Here is a 23,894-nt window from a genome sequence, read left to right on the forward strand (position 1 = left end):
CCACCTTTTCTGTGATGTAGGTATGATGTTTGTGGGAGTTGTCTTGGGTTACACCCCTTCTGTGATGTATGTATGATGTATGGAGGGGTGGTCTTGAGCTCCAGGGAAGGCAATTTAAAATGTCTATATAAGGGCAGGAACACCTTTGTTCTGAGACCTCCTCCTTTCTCCTGCGTGTGAGGGGAGCACCCTGTTGCAACAATTCAATAAAGATCAGACTTACTACCTGCTTTGCTTCTCAATATTCTCTGGTTGGCCTCTGTTATTTTCTCCTACCGATGGAGAACCTACAAAGGACTCTGTAAGGAATCTTGTGTCCCCCATAAGGAAATAAGGGCAGATTTTGTTTATTACACCAAAAACAAAATGCACCAGTAGCCTTCAATGCTCTCTCATCCATGCGAAATGAAACCCAACAGGGTTGCCTCTGGAACATCTCAGCACTTGGTGAAATGAGGCTCAAGGAGAAATGCTTTTCCTCTGTCTGCACCCTTTTGTCACGCATGAAGCTCCTCGTTTTGAATCTGCTCTGCTATCTTTAAGACCTCATGCAAATCAGGTCACGGGTGAGACCACATGCAAATGCAGTTGCATTACACCCAGCAGACTGTAGTGACTGCACCCATGTGCCTGAGATTGCTTCTCATGCATTAATAAAAAATGGTCACCAACACCACTGCACCCCTAGGGATTGCTTTGAAGGATCTTAGGGTCTAAGTCACATCACCAGTTCCAGTATGGCTCTTGCCACGTGCATGCATGCGGAGGGGAACCTGCGGTGAGGCAGTTGCTTGACTTGCTAATTGTGGGTACAGATCTCTTTCTACAGAACAGTTTTCCATGTGCCCTTGGAAGAGTCAAAGGTCTTACAGACATAGTGATGGACCTACAATCATATGCTTTGCCTCTGCTTCTGATATTGATACATGCACAAACTGTTACTCTACTGGCATCTCTCATGTAACTAACTTCTTGAACATACTTGCACCTTCCAGACTGGACTCCGTATCTTTCATGGCTACTAAAGGGAGAGAAAGGATGCAAGGTCAATATTGGGGAAGGTCCACCACTTCTCTGTTGGAAGACCTCGATACTGAAGGCGTGATTAAAACCCAGACATTTATGTCACTTTCAGACAACCCGTTTAGTGAGCATTCACGCTGATTTATTTGTGCAAAGCCTGCAGGGAGGTCAGACAATGCCAGCTATTCACTGAGCCGATTTGTTTGTGGAGAGGTTATACAATGTGACATCAAGCCACGATTATCCCACCATTTCCAGATGGGGCAAGGAAAGCAGGTTTGGTGTGCAAGAGCACCAAATCAGCCTCAATTGTGCAACCTGATCTCATCCATTTGGGATTGAATCCCACCAGGGAACAGTGATACAGTCTTGAAGGGCCGCTTTGCCAGTGCAACTTACAGGAGGAAACAAAACAGTTAAGATACAAGGTACATCAATACGGAAAACCGAAACAACTGCTGCACAAGCTGGTGGTTGGATGCACCACATGACATAACACCGCCTGTGGCCATCATGTTACTCCTACACAGTGGAAACAGGAAGCCACCTTAAGTAGCTGTGTCAGTTTTATGCATACAGAATGTTGGCAAGACACTTGGAGATAATAAATGCAGCAGCTATGATGTAACTGCAAGAGGAATATAAATAAATGCCAAATGGCTAGGAATTTTTAGTCAATTTTATTAAACGACAGCTAGGAATTTTCGGAGCAGGAATATATTGCATGCTCCTGTGAAAAGCTGCAAGGGTATTCACAGGATCACTAGATACTGATGATACCTTTGTTAATATGATACCTTTTCATATTAACATATTTTTTTTACTGGTCTTGTCATTCTCTCTCTCCCCCTATAGTCAGGTACCCCCAAACTCAGCCCTCCAGCTGTTTTGGGACTACAATTCCCACCATCCCTGACCACTGGTCCTGTTAGCTAGGGATGATGGGTGTTGTAGTCCCCAAACAGGTGGGGCCATGCCTGCCCATGGTGCTTCTTTGTTTATAAGGATTTAAAGCTTAATGTACAGTGGCAAAGAAACTGACCTGTGAAAAAGAAGTCCTAGGTTTAAATTTTGTCTCTGCAGCAAACTCATTTAGGTGAGCTTTCAAAATCAGCTGCTTACATGCAGCATCCAACTGAATTAACCATGCAGGGTTCTTTTTTGTACTTTTGTACATTCTGCAGCACTAAAAAGTAGTTAACTATTGGGGGGTGGAATATTCACAGATGTGAAGATGCTTTAAGAAATCACCTCTGATTAAAAGTCATTGGTATGAAGATTAGCAGCTTCACCCCTTTGCAGGGAGGGCATCAGATCAGAGGTGCTGCAAGGATATTCACAGGATACTGATGAGCTGCCTTTTCATGTTAAGAACGTTTTTTTTTACTGGTCTTAATTTGAGCCAGCATACAGCAGGATTCAGCTACAGGATCCTTAAGGCCACAGCTTAATGTCAGAAAAAATTACCTTAGAGCATACACAGAAAGTACTCCCTTCACCACAATGTAACCTTCATCTAAACTAGGATTATAGGCTTTGCCCTCAAGGTCATTTGGAAATGCAGATTTGGGCTTTGGCACTCTTCCTTTAGAAACGTGAGTATGAGCAAGAGGGTTAAAGCATGATGAAAAAAGTTAAAGTTTCAAACTGAATGGATTCAAAATACAGAGTGGAAATATGAATGAGCATTTGCTCCGGCAAGACTGAACAGGACACACAGATTAACAAAAGCATGTGAAGAAAAGAAAATGCAAAAAATGGCATACACAACACTCTCTTATCACGTTTTAGCAGTTTTATTTCTGCAAACAACAAATGTTAAGGAACTGGATTTGTGTCACATCATCTGTACTATAATGAACCACAAGACATGGTGGCGAAAGCAATGAAGACTATGAAAGTATTGGCTAAAGTAGACTGATATCATAAAAGAGTGAAGCTCAATGAAGGATTTTTGGCAGATTCCAAGAGGTGGGCAGGGTTGGAGGAAGGGCCTAGGGAAGAGGTACAACAGGACAAGTGTTTGAAAGAACAGAGGGAGGGCCTTTAAAGAAGCAGGCAAAGGGAAAGGCTGGTGCCCAAAAAACCAAAAACAAATGTTGGGAAATTATTCCAGATGAATTAAAAGGAAGAGGGGGAAGCCAGAAAGAAATGAGAGGGGAGTAAAACAAGGAGAGAGGAACTGGGAAGAAAGGAGAAATGAATAAATACAAAACAATGCAGGAATAGCTCACCAGAAGTGTGACCATACACCTTAAGAAAAAGTTCTGAAACATGGACTAATTATTGCTGCAGTTACTAACATGAAATTGGACAAGGACTTCTATAGAGATCCTGCCAGCATCTATGTCAGCACTACAAAGGAAATGGTTAACAATATCTATATCCTTATGGAATAAAAATCTTTTATTGCATCAAAAAAATAGCACATAAATTATGGGTCTCTGAGGGACAGGAAGATTCTAGTCATTTTCTTCTCGGTACGGTGGGATTTTATTTCATATAGTTCAGTTTCAGATTTACAGGCATGTCTCTCTATATCATGACCTCCGTTTGGGTGTTACTATTTAATATGTTTAGAGCTCATTTACCCTGCCTTTAAGTTGGCTATATTAAAAAAAATTTGTTATTGCTCATCTGTTTTCGTGGTTCTGTAATAATTTGAAAACTAAAAAAAAACTAAAAAATAGTCTGGCTTATCATGATGTAGAAATGCAGCAGAAAGAAAGAAAGAAAGAAAGAAAGAAAGAAAGAAAGACAGACAGACTTGGGAGAGGTTTAACAATATTGCCAGAGTCTGACTATCCATGAGCTCATTCAGATATTACCAAAATGCAATTACATTTGGGAAAGCATTTTGTTACTTATTGCAAAGGAGAGAGGAACTGACCACACTCCAAACAAAACAAGCAGGAGGGAGAGTTTGCATGCATGGAAATCTTAGCATCCGTTATCAGGAGCTACCTAGACAACTGCTATAGCAACTAGAGTTAAATAAGGATTTAACGCATTTGGCAACTAAAAGGGAGTTATGAGCCTGGGATGTGCTGTAAAATGAAAAGGCCTGAAGGGAAAGAAACTGTGAGAGTGGGAGACAAGTGTACAGAGAAACAGTCCACAGAAGTAGCGTTTAGCAACACAGACACAGGAACCATCCAATTATGTTGGCCAACATTATAAATGTGACTACTACAACATTTGCCTTGACAGCAGCCAGCCACCTAACATGAAGGCCTACGTAGCAATCAGTGGTGCACAGATGGAGAGAAAATTGCTTTAATCTAGGAAGAAAATGGCACTTTACACATTTTGCTTGTTGTGAAGGACCAGGGTGAGTAAAAGCTGTCCCTTTGCATGTCGAGGTCCCCAAGACACCCCCCAATAAAACACAGTTGACACATGATTTTAGTTTTAAGGTTTTTGGCATAATTTTGGCCACAACTTTATTAAAATTAGAAGCGATGTGAGTGGTTGCTTAGGCATTGCTTGCGACTATCTGACCCTGCACGGGGACAGACTGACATTCGCACACACGCCAAGTCAGAAAGGGAAAACATTTTGGGCAGAGAGACGGAGCTGGGTACCATGCCTCACCTCTCCCCAAATGCTCCCAGGGGCTCTTGTGTGGCCCTAGCCCCTTGACAGGGGATCGGACAAAAGCATGGCGAGCCCCTGGATTCCTTTAATGGAATGCCCTTACAGCAGCAGCATTTGGAGGGGCAGGCACAGCCAATCCATACCCCTTCACCAACCAATTCATAAAACCAATGCCTAACCGCAACCTTACAAGTTGTGATGATTTGCTACGCAGTAGGCAAAAAACAAATGGCACCAGCCAATCAGCCAAATGGACAAATTCCTACCGGGCCCCTGCCCCAAAGCAGACGACCCCATAACAGGCATAGCAAGGTCAATGTGAACAACCCTGAAAATAGGGAGGGAGGGCGGGTGATCCGATGCGCACAGCAAAAAGAGGAAGCTCAAGGCTGTGAGCAGGGTATTTAAAAGCTATGGCTATCAATACGAAATGGCAACATTTAAATCTCCCCAGCAACAGTAAGCTCAATGATAATGGTGGCCAAACTCTTTTCCCCACCCAGCAACAGTGGGTGTCTTGCTAGCCCCCACGGCAACACATGCTCTCCATGAAGGAGAACACGCTTTATGCAATTCTGGTCCAACACATTTTGTTGCAGGTTGCCCTCTTTCCATTTCTAAGTCAAAGTGCATAGAACCCCACATAAGCCAAGTTGTTTTGGGCACCTGAGGCAGAAAAATCTATAAGCAACATTCCCCCCTTTTTCTTAGTAAAAACCGCCACCACCATAGTAAGTTCAATAATTAAACACAAGGCAGCCACATCTCTCTGCCTAATGGTAGGGCCAGCCCTGCAGAGATTTCCACCTTGCTGCATCCTCCCATCGCATCCTCCGGATATCTCTTTTTGCAAAAGAGGAAACAGTGTTTTCACAATGCAAATTTCAATCACCACATACAACCCAGTTATGTGGCCCTGGCAATGGTGACAAGGGCACCCCTCATCATTGCCCATTCTCTCCCCATAACGTTCTTATACATAAAACAATGCCAGTGCTGTGGAACTGACTTTCAGATGTCGCTATGCAGTGAAACATGACCGGTTAACATGGCAGCATATTGAAGCTAAGTCAGAATGAAAGCAGCTTCCTGTCCTTTGTCTGGCGTTGTCTGGTCCTGCCAAAAGGAAGGAGGAAATGGTAATCATCTACCGCTGAACTATGGTTACTCACTTGCTGTTGGACACAGATGGCATTTTCAATATGCACAAGGCGAGCAGCAATGTTTTGTTTTTTACTGTTCAGTTGATGCAATCTCTTTGCATGCAACCCTACTTCACACTGGGATTAAGCAAACCTTAATTCATCAATGAACATCTTAATTCACAAATTAAAACCCATCCCATCTCAATGAATTGGCAGAGCAGAGACTGAAAGGCACACAGCTGAGCAGGCTGAACATATGCACCAATAGCTTCCTCTCCCTACCATATTATGGAAAATGCAATTTAAAGAAGGCTTTTCCTTCCCATTTACATCCCAAACTAGCAGATGCTTTGCCTTTCAAGTTGAAATACCAGCACTAATGGCAGGCAGCTGTAGCCAACAGCCCTCAGCTGAAATCAATTTCAACACAGGTTCTTAAATATGGATCTTCTAGGCAGTACTGATAGGATTAAGCCTTGTTCATTTTTAAAGCTATTTTATCTCCAATGTAATATGAAGCATTATATATTTGAATTTCCAAAACCGAGGAACAAGACACTACTGAAGATGGACTTTTCTTTTATACATGCCAGCTTTTGCTGATTGAAAGTACTCATATTGGCCTTTAAGTCCTAACCAGCTTGGGGCAGGTTATATGACACCCAGATGACCCTGACTGGACCCTAAGGTCAGGTAGAAGATACAAGGCCTTTTCCGTGGTGGCTCCATATCTGTAGAGTTATGTCCCATAAGTGATATGATTAGCTCCTTTCCAATTTCCTTTTAGGTGGGACTTAATGGATTTTTCATTTCAGGCCACCAGGGTTTTTACCGCTCTCTGTTTTAGATTGTGATATTGTGAACTTTATATTGGTTTGCTGGTCTGAAGTGCTTTATGCTGTTCTTTTATTTACTACAGGGTCATTGTTGTTGTTTTTTAAATAATATTTTAGATACTAGTGTGTTTTTGCTTATTAATAAAAAATAAATATTTGTGTAACCCGTGCTAGGAAAACTTTCTTTTAAAAGGTAACATAGAAATTCTTGAATAGACTAAATATAAATAAAATAATTTGCACTGTTAGGCCATCATATACTTCAGAAAATGTGCCTGATACAACTGCAAAAAGGCCACATTACTAAGTTTCGATAGCATGTAAGAATTCAACAGATTAATCAAATCACTTAAAGATCAGATGATTAATTAACTAAACATTCTTAGCCGCTTGACAGCCAGGTCTTCAGCTGCCAAAATCAATGACATTCACAGCTAAGAGGGATACTGTGTCCTCTGCTTTGCCTGCTGAGATCTGGCAACACAGAGCTTGCAAAGCAGATGGCAACCTTAAGCATCCGAACTGGTTGTACCTCATGCAGACACACCAATGAGAGCAATTCAAATGAGCTCCGTATGTGCTGCTATGGAAGGAACACATTTGTTAATGCTGCTACAAAAAACAAAACAAACAAAAATGAAAAATTTAATCTGCTAGCATCAAAATGAACACCATTTTCAGGGATAAGGGAAAGGAACTATGCACATAGTCAAGAGTTTGGCATTATCAGCTAGCAATTATTGACATCATTCTCTACCAATATCTAACCCAGCTTGGAAAGAGCTGGGTCCTTCGCCACAGTGTTTCCCTTATGACTCGGAAGCAGGCTAAGTGGCAGAGCAAGTGCTTTGTACACAAAAGGTCCCAGGTTCACCCCCAACATCTCCTGTTAATCTCAGGTATCAGAGGTGGAAAATATTTGTATCTCATACCCTACCACCACCACCAGCCAGCACACACAATTTTGGGGTAGATAGTCAACGTGCAGCTCGAGTTCCAACATCTACAAGAAGAAGCCCAATACAATGGTTTGATCCTATACAGTGGTGCTTCAGGTTACATACGCTTCAGGTTACACACTCCACTAAGCCAGAAATAGTGCTTCAGGTTAAGAACTTTGCTTCAGGATAAGAACAGAAATCGGGCTCCAGTGGTGCGGCAGCAGCAGGAGGCCCCATTAGCTAAAGTGGTGCTTCAGGTTAAGAACAGTTTCAGGTTAAGTACGGACCTCCGTAACAAATTAAGTACTTAATCCAAGGTACCTCTGGATACGAATGGGATCCGTTCCAGAGCCCCGTTCGTATCCAGAAGCAAATGTAACTAGCAACGGCACGTCTGTGCATGCACGCGTCACTTTTCGCCGCTTCTGCGCCTGTGTGTGACATTATTTTGAGCGTCTGCGCATGCGCGAGCGGCGAAACCTGGAAGTAACGCGCGCCGTTACTTCCAGGTTGCCGCGGAGCACAACTTGAACGTGCTCAACATGAAGCATGTTCAACTCGAGGTATGACTGTACTTCTGCTATTCCTTTAAATGCTATAAATATTATGCAGAAAAATTGAGGGTGATTTTTGGGGACAATGTACTGAAACAAGGAGCTGAACCTAGATGTCAGACAGATTGCCTCCACCAGGGAGATTCTGTACTTGGGTCAAAATCCCTCCTTAGAAGGTAAATACCAGTTTCAGAAGAAAAGGGCTATATGGAAAATTCAAGGCAACTTTGTAAAAAGTCTGAACATCTAGGGAATAACTGGAAATTTAAAAAGGAGTACATTAAGAGAAAGCAATTTATAGAAGCTAATTAAAGGCTCTCTTTAAAAAAAATGCTTTTCTAATTGTTGAAGTTGGTTTTATGTTGAAAGTGGTGCAAAAACAGTAAGTGAACGGCCACTAGAAGGTGAATGGATGATTTTTACATACATACACACAGCAAATACGAAACACCACTGCGCTCATTATCACTACTATGGCTGAATTAAAGGATCATCATAAAGGAAAATTCTACAGTACATGATGAATACTGAATTAATGAGCTATTTCAGTTCTTCCTAGGTTAAGATACTTTAACAAACTAGGATTATGAGATCCATCATACATCTGCAACTTTCAAAAGGCTCTTAAAGGTATTTAAAGAACCATATTATCCATTATCAGGAGGTGTTCCTCTGTCTCACCTTGTAAATTCTGTTCAAGCATCTGCCCATCAGAGTATCCTCCTTCATTTATCTCATGTGTCTGATAACTTTCATAAGCTAAAATCTGCTTAGGTCCCAAGATACAGGACAAGTTCAAGTGTTTCTGGATTGCACCACTTGAGTGAAATGCATTTGTGTAGTTCTTTAGTCCCAACTACTGTTCCCCTCCTCCCACCCAATTTTGGGTTTCTGCCTGTCAAACTGCCCACAACTCAGGCCAGTCAGTGTGCGTGTACACACACAGCACATGAATGTTCACTCACAAAAATTAAAAACACCCAGGGGCGAAACTGGGCTTTATTTCACCCGGGTCAAAGACTTGATTTGGCACTCCCCCCATGTGTTTTTGCACACACACACACACACACACACACACACACAAACACAGGTTGGGAGCCTCTGGAGGCTTCACCTGGCTAGTCCCCTAGTAGCTACGGCTCTGAAACACCTATAAGCAAAAAGCCAGCTTGCTTAGAGGGGCTACTCTTTTTCATTTCAACCTCTAGTTTCCCATATAAAATGAATCCTTTTCTCACTCCTTTCAAGTTTAAGGAAATGATTAATTACATGATTCCCCACCCTCATAGTCTGACAACATACAGCCCAGGACAATATTTCTAGCCCATTCATTCATTTCACAGTACTTGTATCCCAACTTTCTATCCCAAAATCACTCAAGGGAGGCAGCAAACAAGCACTGAAAGATCAAGAAAACAACTTGAAAGGAAAGATAAAGTGACAGCCTGATGGCAGCTGGCCAAAATTAAGCAACCTGCAGGTCTAAAAAGACAGTGAAATGCCACCAGAGAAGGGTGATATTATCCCATTTGTGTGTGGGCTACCCATTAGTCTTCAGTGTGACATGTCTCTTTGTCCTCAGAATCCTAGGGTTTCAAAGAAACAGAAAATGAGGTACTTTAACACCCACACACTGCTTTTAGCTAGAACTAAATACCCCTAAACTCAGCCTAAAAGTATCTCGAGGGCTAGCACCTACAATTTACCCATAGTACTTATTAACACATCTTACCTATAGCATTTCCCTTGAAGCAACTGAAGACTTAAGGCCCTTCCAGGCATCCTTTTTCTCATAGAGTTGGAAGAGACCATGAGGATCATCTAGTCCAGGGTTTCTTAAACTTGGGTCCTCCAGCTGTTTTTAGACTACAACTCCCATTATCCCAAGCTAGCAGGACCAGTGGTCAAAGATGATGGGGAAACTGTAGTACAAAAACAGCTGGAGACCCAAATTTGGGAAACCCTGATCTAATCCAACCCTCTGTGATGCAGGAATATGCAGCTGTCCCTTAAAAGGATCGAACTTTCAACCTTGGCATTATCAGCACCACGCTCTAACCAACAGATCTATTCATTGTGCATATATTTTATTTAACGGGCATTTATTTACTTAGACAACTTATATACCGCTTACTTACAGTCATTTCTAACAGGTGTACAGGAGATTCAATACAGCGAGACTAAACATGAGTTGAAACTATATAATCAGACTTCAATTAAAAGCCTGTTGAAATAAAAAAAGTATTCAGGGGCACCAGAAGTTCAACAGGGAAGTGGCTTGTCTGAACCCAAATGAGTTTCATGAAACTGGTCCCACAATGGTGAATGAATGGCTTCTGGTGGATACGAGCCATGGGGGTGGAGACTAACAGTGACCCTGAAGATCTCAATGATTGGGTAGGGATATACGAGATCAGGCACTCTGTAGAGGGATCCTGGGCCTGAGTTGCTAAGGGCCTTTAAAATTAATACAATAACTCTGAAATTGATTCGTGTTCATGATGGTACTGGTGCTATTCTGAATGTACCATTGCAGAAAAACTAATAAAGTGGAATGACGGGTGGACGGTCCAATATGTATCCACCACCAACGAAGGATTATTGTATCAATGACATGTTGCAGAATTGTTGTTGTTTAGTTGTTTAGTCGTGTCCGACTCTTCATGACCCCATGGACCAGAGCACGCCAGGCACTCCTGTCTTCCACTGCCTCCTGCAGTTTGTTCAAACTCATGCTGGTAGCTACGTGAACACTGTCCCACCATCTCGTCCTGTGTCGTCCCCTTCTCCTTGTGCCCTCAATCTTTCCCAACATCAGGGTCTTTTCCAGGGAGTCTTCTCTTCTCATGAGGTGGCCAAAGTATTGGAGCCTTAGCTGTCCTTCCAGTGAGCACTCAGGGCTGATTTCCTTCAGAATGGATAGGTTTGATCTTCTTGCAGTCCATGGGGCTCTCAAGAGTCTCCTCCAGCACCATAATTCAAAAGCATCAATTCTTTGGCGATCAGCCTTCTTTATGGTCCAGCTCTCACTTTCATACATCATTACTGGGGATACCATAGCTTTAACTATACAGACCTTTGTTGGCAAGGTGATGTCTCTGCTTTTTAAGATGCTGTCTAGGTTTGTCATTGCTTTTCTCCCAAGAAGGAGGCGTCTTTTAATTTTGTGACTGCTGTCACCATCTGCAGTGTTCATGGAGCCCAAGAAAGTAAAATCTCTCACTGTTGCAGAATACACATGTAAAAAAAAAAAGGGGGGGGAGAACCCACTAATACGGAGGGGCCATTCCTGTAGAGATGCTTGCCCTTGTCCAGTTAATTGACCTAGAGTCCTGGACCTCTAAGCAGTGGCTAGAGAGGTAATTAACTGGATGGAACTAGCAATTTACCTCAAGCCCCATTACTGCTGCAAAGACATGTTTGTGCAAATCTCTTCTCAGGATCTATTTGTGCCTTGCCTCCTACAGTGCCCTCCATAAAGATTATACTGTGGGCAGGCTGCCTATCAGAATAATCCCAAACTTGTCACTGTTGCCTTTAGCTTGCCTCCTTTGTCCTGCCTACCTATCAATCTTAGGGTTAGATTGGCACATTTTTAAGCAGGGATTATACTTGTTTGTTTTCTCTGTGGAGCCAGCTACAATGGGAGCTAAGCCTGTAGCTGATACCACGCAAATAAGCAGGGGCATTTGCAACAGGATATGCTAAGGCTCCCATAGATTTTCCTTTTCCTTTTTTCTTTTTGAGCCTTTCCTTGACAAATGAGCCTAAAATCTAAATGACATCATAAATACCAAACAGCATAAATCTTTTATTTCTCTTTTGAAGAGGAAAACCAATTCTTGCTCAAGGCAGTAAACAATTCCCACACACTCTTGTAACAATTCTCATTTTTAAGTCCAGCGGTTTTAAAATCCAGGTTTTGGGGTGCCTTGACAGTTAAATAAAGATGCTCTAAATGGCAATATACACTTGTTGCATATAACAACACGAATGATCACTTTAGCCAATCCACTGATACAGCAACACCACTTACGCATTCAATGAGCAATGGCTTGGAGTTCAGTGGGTAATTCCCTTCTTACGGATAAACACTGCTTTTGGAAGGATGTCAGATAGCATGTGGCCTGGGGTGGGGCATTGCTGGGGAAACAGCTTCTAATGTAAATGACTGTCATGAAAGGCTAGGGTAGTCAATGGAGCCCTCCAGGTGTTACTTATTCATTTCTTGGCTCCCATTCCCATGCTGAAATAGAACTCCCATTTGTCCTAACCAGGATAGTCAGGGATGCAGTATTAGTTTTAGTTCCAGTATTTCCACTACCATCTAAACATCATTTCGCATTTGTTTCCACCCCTTCAGAAAGTGAAGAGTTCTTCCACTTTCTTGCAGCAACTTCAACTTGAGCATCAAATCAAACAGCAAATCAGGTTGCAATTCTTTGCACATTTCCTTGGAAGGGGCAAGTCCTGCTGAATTCAGTAACTGCAGTGTTTGTTTAAGTGGGCAGCGGAAAGCCAATAGGTAGCATCATGAGCAAGAGGCAGCAAGGTGTTAGGAGACAGAGCATAGCATCCCCTAAGCTAGCTCTCAGGTGTGGTGGTGAATGTGTTCTTGCCAACAGGGTTGAAGTAAGAATCAATGACCAGTACATTTGGTTTCTGTAGATGGAACAGAGGGGTGGGAGAACCTCATAGCTGTCAACTTACAGATTTGAAAATAAGGGACCAGCAGCCTTGAAAATAAGGGACCAGCAGCCAAAATAAGGGACCTGCAGCCTCACCTGTTCCAGGCACTCCAGTCTTCCTGTCCTCCTGCAGTCTGGTCAAGCTCATGCTGGTAGCTTCGAGAACACTGTCCAACCAACTTTGTAACCAGAGGTTCAACTGAATAGAATCTGAATCACATGCACCACAAAGCCTATGCAGCCTCAACTTAAGATGGCTCCCCGGCCTGGCTTTGCACTGCAAAGTTTGCAGCAGCATGTGCAACAAAATGGCGTCCAGCATTCAAAAAACCTCTCTGCTTGAATTAACTAGCCATACATAAGGCATGCAAGCTCCACCCCCCAGTCGTTCTTAGACTTCTTATTGGGTGAGCTACACAGCCAAGCAACACAGTTGGAGCCTCCCTCCTCCCTGGCCGGCAGGGAGGGAAGGAGGGGAGCTGCTTCCTTTGAAATTTAAGGGACATCATTTAAGGGACATTTAAGGGACATCCATCAATAAGGGACAGCAGCGGGACACGGCGCTGGAATAAGTGACTGTCCCTTCAAATAAGGGACGCTTGACAGCTATGAGAACCATCTTGTATTTTGTTTCATACTGTTACATGACATGTGCCAGCCCTGGATATGTTCTCTCCTAGAAACATAACTTGTACTTCATTTTTAGTCCATACTGATTAAAGAACCATCAACAGATAATTGCATAAAACAAACCTTCGGTAAATGTTTAATATATACCTGGTGTATGTGTATATGCTGCTGTTTATACCAATTCTGCAAACATTTCCTCATTCTTCTCTAATTATTTTCCTTGTTATTCAAAACCAAAATATCATATACACATTTAAAAGGCTTTAGACAACACGTCCTGATTGCTACTTGGAATGAATTTACTTCCTTTAGAACTGCTGCCAGACATTTGATATATACAAAATGTCAATGCTGAAAAAAATAAAAGGGCCCCCCTCCATTTCCTCATTCACTACATCATTTGATATCTTCCCTCCAACAATCCAATCTTTAAATCTTGAGATCAGATTACACAATCGTGTCCTATTGTCTTGTCCCAGCTGAACAATTTATGCCTAATGACCAAGGGCAGTAGGGAAATATCTGGGCTAATCCTGCTTTTATCATCATCTCGGCTTCTAAACAATTTGTTGTGTAATTCAGATCTCAGATGGTGTTTCCTTTCAAGCCATACTATTGCATCTAATGGATCTAGCCGTAATGTCTGTTCCAGCCCAAACTATATCCAAATCACATACTGGCAAAAGATAAATAAACTGAACAGCCTAACAGGCTGTGAACATTTGATGCAAACTCCATTGATTTTGCAGGCCATTTGTAGCTATTTCTTCTAATTTGCCACCCAAAGGAATGTTTATTATTAGACTCCACCAAATATGAAACAAATTATTAGGAAAATGTAAGAGAAGAGAGTCCTAAAACAACAACTATTTTTTTAAACTTCAGATAGAATATCCATCTTCACAATCAATAACTTTTTCCATGCAAAAACAAAATAAATCTCAGTAAAGTTATCAAGAGGCAAATCATTAACTTTCCTTCTTTCTCCCTACTTCCTTCTTGTGAGAGGTCTCCTGAAAAGAATCACCATAAATCCTTATACCAAAACCCAGAGCAGCTATGATGCTCTAAGTGTATCTTTTGCCACTTACACAACATATACCAAACAAAGATCAACATTCCAAACATTTCACCTAAGTCCAATTCTTTAACACAGGCATGGTTACAAATGCTCATTTTTACTTTAAGACTATATTACTCTTTTCTACAACAAAGTGGTACTCTCCCATCCCCGCCCAAGTAAATGCATCAGGGTAACCCAGAAACAAACCCCATTTTATACCTGTAGCCATGATGCACACACTCTGGGATATTTTTTCCTTCCTTAAAAACCAGACTATTTTTTTTTTGCTTCCGCCCTAACACATCAGGAATCTGCTAGAGCAGCCTCTCTCAACCTGTGGGTCCCCAGATGTTGTTGAACTACAACTCCCATCACCCCTAGCTAGCGAGGCCAGAGCTCAGGGATGATGGGAGTAGTAGTCCAACAACATCTGGGGACCCACAGGTTGAGAACCGCTGTGCTAGAGGATGCAAAACATGGAACGACAGTCAAGCGATGAGGGGGAAAGAAGAGAAATGTTCATTGTAAGCCTCACACTGGACATATTACATACGTCAGTCTAAAGGACAACCATCCAGGGTCCTAAATGAGCACTCAGATGCACCACTGGGCGCTTAGCACATGGCTTGAAGTCAAACCTAGCAAGGGATCAAAGGGCACAAGAACTTGCAGCATCTCCTACCTTCCTCAACATCGTTCCTTAGTGAAGCCTCCAGCAGTGCAACGCTGGCCTCAAAGGAGACCTTCTTGCGGCTGGCAACGTTCCTCTTCTTCTCATGCTTCCTCCTCTTGTGCTGCATCTCCTTCTCGTATTGCGCCCACTTCTTCAGCTGCTGAGCGCGGCGTTTCTGGGCTGTCCGGAGCCGCTCAAGGGTAGGCACCTTATCCAGTAGCTGCAGCTCTGTCAACAAGTCCATGTGGGTGTCCATGGCCCACTTGCCAATGGGTCAGCCACACTCCTGCTGGACCAGAAGCCCAACCTTGCGACGAGATGCCTGGCACTACGGGAACATGCTGCGGCTGGACTGAGAGCAGCACTGCGTAGATACCGGAGAGCACATTGTGGTATCCTGCACAGTGAGAGAGAGAGAGAGGCAGAAAACAAGTAAGCGTGGGTTGCGTCCGGCGAAAACAAAAGCGACATAAAAGAACACTTGTGCCGATTGCTACATTCTAAATAGCCATTGAATGTTCTTAATGATGAATGCTGCTCTTTCTTCACGAAACTTCTCACCGCAAAAATGAGCATTTCCACCCAACAGGTGTATATTAAGTTGCAATTAGGTATTTGGTCAGCCAACAGGCCTACAACTTATCTGAATATTTTAAAAGTATAGGCGCACCAGGAAAGGAGGAGGATTACCAGCCCAAGGAGGAATGGCTTATAAAACTGGATGGCCTATACAGAAATGGCCTTACTAAATTAAGAGAACATAATGATGAAATGTTTAAGGAGGAATGGAGACCATTCATCGATTACCTATCCAACCATCACCCATACATGAAAGTCAAAGGCAGAATTAGAAGTATAAACAGTGGATTGTTGAAAGAACTAATGATATTGGGGTTTGGACAATAAAAAGGTGTGTTAGAAAACAATAAAAAGGTGTAAAAGAAACAAAAAACACCAGGAAAGGAGGGTGGGAAGTCAAGAAGAAACTATGTATTATTATTATTTTTTTAAAAACCTGTATATGATAAATGCTTTGAAATAACTTTGGAGAATTCATAAAAATATTTATATTTATAAAAAGCATATGCCCATTAAAGAACACTGAACTCTCAAAGTAGTCTTTTTAAAGCCACGGTTATCCTACAACAATAACCCTTGAACTCATTTCAGTCTCTCCGTCCAGCTAATGCACCCATCCAGATGTTCATTTGTTAAAATTTCAACAAAGGAAATGGGTAAGATTAATGATCACTTTCCACGTTTTCCTTGTTTTAAATGTTAAAACCTCAATCAGAGGTCTTAAAAGTGATTCCACCTGGCAGTGTCCAGGGCAGCAGAATCGCTTTGTTATTACAGTCGTACCTTGGAAGTCGAACAGAATCCATTCCGGAAATCCGTTCGACTTCCAAAACATTCGAAAACCAAAGTACGGCTTCTGATTGGCTGCAGGAAGCTCCTGCGGCCATTCAGAAGCCATGGAAGCCCCGTCGGACGTTCGCTCCCAAAAATAGTTCGCAAACCGGAACAGTCACTTCCGGGTTTGCAACGTTCAGGAGCCAAAACGTTTGGGAACTAAGCTGTTCAACTTCCAAGGTATGAATGTATAGCAAGATTAAACGTTGTGGGGGTAGGGGGAGGAAATGTTACAGTGGGTGGAGTTCATCAGAATAAACACGACCAGAATGCAACAGCACCCTCCACACTTGTGAGTCCTAGTAACTGGCATTCAGTATGCCTCTGACACCGGAGGTAAAATATAGTCATTGTGGCTACTAGCCACTGATTTTTAGGTTTAAAATATAATCATTGCCTAACCCAAAAAATACTCAGTAAAAGGTCCTAAGGTACAGAAACACTTTGGGATTCTTTGTTCCTGTGAACAGACGGCACATTCTGCTGCGTCTTTACATAGCGGCAAGATCCACTGGGTGTATCTTAGGTGTATGCAGGGCTTTTTTTCAGACACACACACTCAGTTGTGGCACCTCTCAGGTGGGTGCCTTTGCCATTATAAGGGAACAAGGGAGGCATTCATGGAACCTCTCTAGAAAATAGCACTGGGTATGTGCACACAGAACTGGAGTCAGGAGATCTGATCTCATATCTCACTAAACCATCCCCACTGAGTTGATTGTATGGACAAGCACTAACACATGCCCACTTTCCACCCAAATAAATCAAACGCACACTGCATATATATCTGAAAATCATATTTTTAATTTGGCTTCTGTGGCCTCTGTTCAATGTACTCCCTGTTCTATTGTGAAATGACTCATAGCACATGCTTTGCATGCAGAAGGACCCAGGATCAATTCTCAGCATCCCCAGGTACGGCTGAGAGAGGCACATGTCTTCTGGAGAGGCCCTGCCAGTCGGTGAGCCAACGGTCTAACTCTGTTTTAGACACTCTCCCATGGAAAATTTGCTCATTCGTTCGCTTATTTTGAATTCTGGGTGTGTGTTTTAAGAAAGTTGACTTTTTTTCTGTTGAGAGCTGGGAGTGGGCTGAAGACCTTAATTAAGTCAACTCCTTCTCAGGCTTAGCACCATTCAAGGTGCTTAGCCTGGGGGACCAGTGACAAAAGGAGGTCAGCAAAGGAGGACAGGCCAAGGAATCACAAAACGGGACAGGAAGGCTCCCAAGGCTCCTTCTGCCTTCAGCAACGTTGGTTAAACACTAACACTTATTACCATTATTATTTTTTCTTCAAAAGTCATATCCATTAGGTTTAATCATACAGCTGCCTGCCGAGAGGAGCGCAGAGAGAAGAAATGTCATGGTGCATCTGCATCAGCCCAAGTGGATGCCTTCATCTGCCCCAGCTGCAACAAAACATCTCCCTCCGCATCGGTCTCTACAGCCACAGCAGGCGATGCAACCTTCCAATAGCTAAACTTTGTCCCCAAATGCACACTCCTCCACTGTGTGCCGAGCACAGACACCAGGTTCTGCCCAACTTGGCAGGGGCAGCGGCACACGTGACATCATGTGGCAGGAGGGTGTCTAATGGGCCCTGTCCTCCATTTTGCAAAAAGAAGGGGGAAAGGGGAAGACGTGTTATTGCAAAGACTGCAGAGAGAATAATTGGGTGTACTCTTCCCACCTTAGATCAAATCTATGCTGCCAGGTGCCATAAGAAAGCGGCAGAGATAGCGCAGGATAGTGTGCACCCCGGAAATGATCTCTTTCAGCTTCTGCCTTCTGGAAGAAGGTACAGGGTTATAAAGGCCAGGACTAGACGCCTGAGAAAGTTTCTACGCAAATGCAATTCTGGTTCTAAACGCAGCATAAGGGGTCTCTATAGTATAGTGTATTTTAAAACGTGGTTTCAGAGTTTTTAGGGTTTTTTGAATGTTTTATGTAGTTTTTATGTAGTTTTATGTAGTTTTTCAATTTCATTGTTCTGCATAGGACAATGACAATAAATATATCATATATCGTATGCACTGAGTATTTCCTCGCTCTTGAAAAAGGCTAATATCAGTGCTAAGAATACAACACAGCATGGTTTATCTAACCCCTGTCTTTCGGAAGAGGCAGATACAAACTATGCACTAGCTTTAGATTAAACAGCAACAACAAAAAATGGCCCGGCCTCTATCACTCAACCACCCTCCTTAGCAGAAAGGGGGGAAGAGGTAAGTAACCACAAAGCTCTTGGAGGGCAAGTTGAACGGTGTGTTTTTTTCCCTTTTAAAAGCAGAGCATTTCTGACTCACCCAGCACTATACCACACAGAGTGAAACAAACATCCCCGCTAATAGGAGACAGTGAGAAACAGAGACACGGGTGAGAGAGCCTCTGGAGGGATAGATATGTTTGGAAGCAAAAGCAGAGGTGGAAACTTGAAGAGCTCTCAAGGCAACCTAACTCCTACTCATAGCAACACAGGGGGAGGGGTGGAAAAACTACAAGGAAGGCTGATCAGAACTCCCAGCTGCAAATGCCCCATATCCCAAGCCATTCCGTATGGCAGAGCACATTTTCTGCTTTCCCCAAAAGCACTGGGGTACATTTCTCACATCAGCCCTTCTGAAAAAGCAAGCTTTGGTAGCCCCTGAAACATATTCCTAGAGTGGGCAGCAGGTATACAGAGCTGCAGCTGGGGGGGGGGGCTAGCTGGATTTTTCCCCATGGGAGAAGCATCCAGAGGGGAGCCATTGAGGCTCCTAGACTGTGTGTGTATGCATGAATGATGAATGATGGAGGGAAACTGCTGTTTCACCACCAGCACCTCCATTTTCCCCCTCCCACCCGCACAACCAGAAATACCTTCTTACGTCCTTCCACCTCACTTAGTGGGCTTTGGGAAGGTTGCACAAGGCCCCTGGGATGCTCCTAGAGCCCTCCTATGATGTTCCCAGAGCCTGGTAAAGCAGCTGTCTGCCTTGCAGTTGGGGGAGGGGGTGTGTTCCAGGGGTTCCTGACTTTGCACGCTTTTGCCTTTGTGCACACACCCCCAGAAGTGACAGGCCTACTGTATTACATTTATATCCTACCTTGCCTCCAAGGACCTAAAGGTTTGGTATATGCTTCTCCTCTTCTCCATTCCACCCCCCCCCAAACAACAACCTTGTGAGGTGGGTCAGGCTGAGAGAGAGAGTAACTGGCTCAAGGTCACCCAGTGGACTTCATGATTTGAGTGGGAATTTTAATCCTGGTATCCTAGGTCCTAGACTGATCCTTACCACTGTCACACACATACAATTGAAATACTACTAGAAGTGTATCCAGGTTGCTATGTTTTTCAGGTGGGTTTAATCACATACCACCAAATTGAGGTTGTACAACTAAAAGGTGACTTGGAGCTCTTGTGCGATAAACCCGCTTGCACACGCACACCATGTTTTAAGAAAAACGACAGGAAAATGCACAGAAACGTATTGGGTTAACATGTGTTTGGTGCAATATTGTCTAACCTTCCGCAAATAAATCAGAATTAATGCTCAACAAACATTAAAGCTCCCCGCAGACAAATCTGGGTGAATGCTTGGCAAACTGGTCACTTGGAAAATGTGTCTTTTCCTGTTGAAGGCAATATATTCATAATTATTTTGCCCTCCACCAACCCCCCCCTTTCCTTGCGCTAAGGAAAGTGAATACAAATTAATTAACATTGTGCAGTCTTTGGAGGCTTCAATGCTGGATATTACACAAGAGAGGAGAGAGAGAGAGAGAGAGAGAGAGAGAGAGAGAGAGAGAGAGAGAGAGAGATTCCTGAGGACCTCAAGCTTGTTCACGACTTGTTACATTCTAGTCAATCCTAGTAAAAGGTATTACTGCTACTGTTTGGGGAATGGCTTTTTCGCTCTCCGATAGACCAACATGACTACTTATGGCTTGTGTATATTCCCCACTTTTCACACTAATTGCATTTCACAGTACATAATTGCGCCTGCTAATTTAAATAAGTAGCCTGCAACCATTGTTCCGTATTTCCACTGTTTTTTTCTCATCCTCAAATTTCTGCGTTTTCAGCTCAGTTCTGAAGAACTTCTTGCAAATGCACCATGGACTCCCCTTTGCACAGAGCTTTCCTCTCCATTACCTGTTCAATGTTAACTGTAGTTTGCTGTCCAAAGTGACAAACTGCGGTTAGCAATCCACAGGAAACAGAGAGAGGGAAGCTGTGCACCAAAGGAGAGGAAGTTCTGATACCCTGCAGCTAGTTCCCAGGTTGTTAAAAGTTTCTACACCCGGGGACTACCCTGAAAATTAAGGGGGTCCACCAGTCACAAAAAAGGTGGCAGCTGGTAAGGGAGCAAGTCACAAAATGGTGGCATGGCGCTTTATGACCCCCAGCTTTTGTGAGTTGGCAGCAGTGGTGGCTGGAGCCCATTAGGCAGGATGGACAACAGTAGGCGGTGCAAACTCTGGCAGAGGCAACTCATTATAGTTTTGTCCCCATCTTCCTTTGGGCAGATGATACTAAGGAGGAGGAAGTTGACAAGTACTTGTTAGTAAGAAGGCAGGTAAGTGGAGGCTGGCTAGGGGCTGATGGAGGTTGACGAAGCTGGTCCCCATTGCCCAAAGAGATCAGCCTCCCCTGCTAAAAACAGGATACAAACAATGTGCATTCCTTTCATGACACACCAAATCAACTGCCAGATGAGCTCACCTCACGCTGCCTAAAGGTAGGCGCCCCCAATCCCATCTTAAAGTTTTCCTTCTGCTTTCAAACACAGCACTGTGTGGATCCCAGCACAGTTCTCCCACATCATGTTCGATTCCTTCTAAGGACTAAATACAACAGTTGCCACTAAGAGCAGCAATAGGGATCTGAAAGAATCACCTGCATGCAAAACTCCAGTGAAGGGCAACCGGCTAGTTGCTTTCTGACTTTGCCCAAGTCATTAATTAGCACATGACACGGTTCAGAAACCCAGTGCATACCTCTGTTCTGCCACTCAGGCTGCCCGTTTTCAGAAATGACCTAGTTTCCTTTCCAAAATTGAGAGAGAGAAATACAGTTGCCGGTTTCGGTTTTTGCACAAACTGGTCAGTCTAATTATAGCACAGGCAGAATGTTCACTTACCTGTGAAGCAGCAGAGGCCACTGTAGTTCACAAAGCATTGCATCTGCGCTCGTTCGCTCCCTCTCCCCCCCCCAAAGGAGAGTGTGCTTCTCTTCTCTACAAGCTCAGATCTGTTTCCATGAGCTCAGCACTTCCGCTTCTTGAGATGTGCCGAGAACATCCTGCAAGCTATGAAGCGCAACCAGAAGAAGTGTGGAAGGAAGAATAATATCGACCTCAAAGGGCAAAGTGAATGAGAGAGAGGAGGGGGCGGTGGGTGGGTGGACGTGAGGCCATTTTACGGTAAGGCAGGCTTACAGGGCTTGCAGCGGCAACAACAAAAACCTCATCCAAAAACCAGAAGCTGAAAAGGAAGGTGGCAGGGAAACAGCAGTGAAAGGACAGGGCGGTTGTCTGCTAACACCTCAGCTCACAAGATTTCAATGCACAGCTCTGGGTAACATGCAAGTGCGGGGGGGGGGGGGATAGCTCTGGTATCCTCAGCACTAGAACCTGCACCCTCAAATGTGACACTCGTTTTTATTTTTCTTCTTTCATTATATATCCTTCCCTGCAATGTGTGGAGATACAGATTGTGCTAATGCAGAGGTTCTCAAACTTTTAAAGCCACAGCCCCCTTCTTTCCATAAACTCATCTCCAGTGCCCCCTTCCCTATAAAAAGCATTATTCAGCTCTCCACCTCTTTCCCCCTTTTCTTCCTCATGTAACAATAATGTCTCAACAAATGAAACTGATTTGTAGAAAATGTAACTTGGAAAAAAAAAGACATTGCACATACTATTGTAAACCAAGAAATCTTTAATAAAAATGTTTGTTTTTTTAAAAAAAGCATTATTCAGAACAGCAGTTTGCATGACCCACTAAGGAAGATAGTAGTACAATAAAACTCAAAGCAGCAACAATTGGTGGCAAATTAATCAAAATTCAATTACAGTAGAAACTATTTAGTTTAATTAATTCAACAAAATTTATGAACTTGAGCCAGGAATACCAGCTTTTCAAAGTCTGATAGTCAAGTACACTTTCAGCACACACACCCATGCCCCACTGACCCCTTGCCTCTTAGCGACCCCCATGGTCATCCCAACTCTACCCAGGAGGTGGTACCATCCACTTTGGGTAAAAAGTAAAGGGACCCCTGACCATTAGGTCCAGTCGCAGACAACTCTGGGGTTGCAGAGCTCATCTTGCTTTACTGGCCGAGGGAGCCAGCGTACAGATTCCGGGTCATGTGGCCAGCAAGACTAAGCCACTTCTGGTGAACCAGAGCAGTGCACAGAAACACCATTTACCTTCCCACCAGAGCGGTACCTATTTATCTACTTGCACTTTGATGTGCTTTCGAACTGCTAGGTTGGCAGGAGCTGGGACCGAGCAATTGGAGCTCACCCCATCACGGGGTTTGAACCACTGACCTTCTGATCGGCAAGCCCTAGGCTCTGTGATTTAACCCACAGTGCCACCCGCATCCACTGCCCTAATGTGCCCTTCCCCCTGCCCCCATACACACACACACACACACACATATCCTTGTCCTGTAAACTTCACCCTCATGTGAACAAGTGAGGGATCTTTCAATCCATCTCTTCTACTCATAACTCCCCCCCACACATACACTTTGAAGGCACTTTTCTCCAACTTAGGGTTCAGTTCCAAATGCAGAGGATTTGCTAGGATAGCTCAGTTGGTATAGCACAAGACTCAATCTCAGGATTGTGGGTTCAAACCCCACATTAAGCAAAAGATTCCTGCACTGCAGGGCATTGGACTAGATGACCCTCATGGTTCCTTTCAACTCTACAATTAAGAGTCTGCAACTACATTTTGTGCATATTTAGACTAACACATATGTCCCTTTCTTCCTCCATCCCTTTTGTTGTCTGATTGTTATTGAAGCTTTATTTTTACTTTGGTGAGGAAAACATCATGCTCCTTCTGGGGTAGTTTGTCCACCTTGGGTCCCCACCCTGCACTCAGTTCTCACCTGTGGCTCCTAGAAGCTGTCGGCATGCGACAGCAGCCACAACCCAGGAACGGCATCGACTGACTGGCTAAACCAGGTGAGGGTAGCCAATGGGTCTCAAACCTTCAGTGAGTCAAAAGACTTCCCCTGCCTGTGAAAAAAGGCTCCAGAGGACTGAGCGGATGACACCAATAGTGGGTGCAACAGTCAAGAAGGTGGTTTCTGCATGTGCTGTAGAGGGGA

General features: G+C 43.5%; 1 protein-coding gene across 2 annotated transcripts in view; it reads right to left on the reverse strand.

Moving 5' to 3' along the window:
* The window catches only part of PPP1R16B (protein phosphatase 1 regulatory subunit 16B), a 106,351-nt gene that overhangs the window by 51,176 nt on the left and 31,281 nt on the right, over positions 1–23,894 (reverse strand). The window contains exons 1-2 of one of the 2 annotated variants that reach the window (XM_081916930.1): positions 21,688–21,706; positions 15,160–15,547 (exon numbers count right to left, since the gene is read on the reverse strand). In XM_081916930.1, the coding sequence (XP_081773056.1) occupies positions 15,160–15,406 (247 nt within the window). In that variant the 5' untranslated portion in view covers positions 15,407–15,547; positions 21,688–21,706. Of the gene's footprint in view, positions 1–15,159; positions 15,548–21,687; positions 21,707–23,894 lie in introns of those variants that run through there. The other variant, XM_081916929.1, reaches the window with a different exon arrangement.

The sequence above is a fragment of the Podarcis melisellensis genome (genome assembly GCF_964234715.1).
Source record: "Podarcis melisellensis genome assembly, chromosome: 6".
Taxonomy (NCBI): Eukaryota; Metazoa; Chordata; class Lepidosauria; order Squamata; family Lacertidae; genus Podarcis; species Podarcis melisellensis.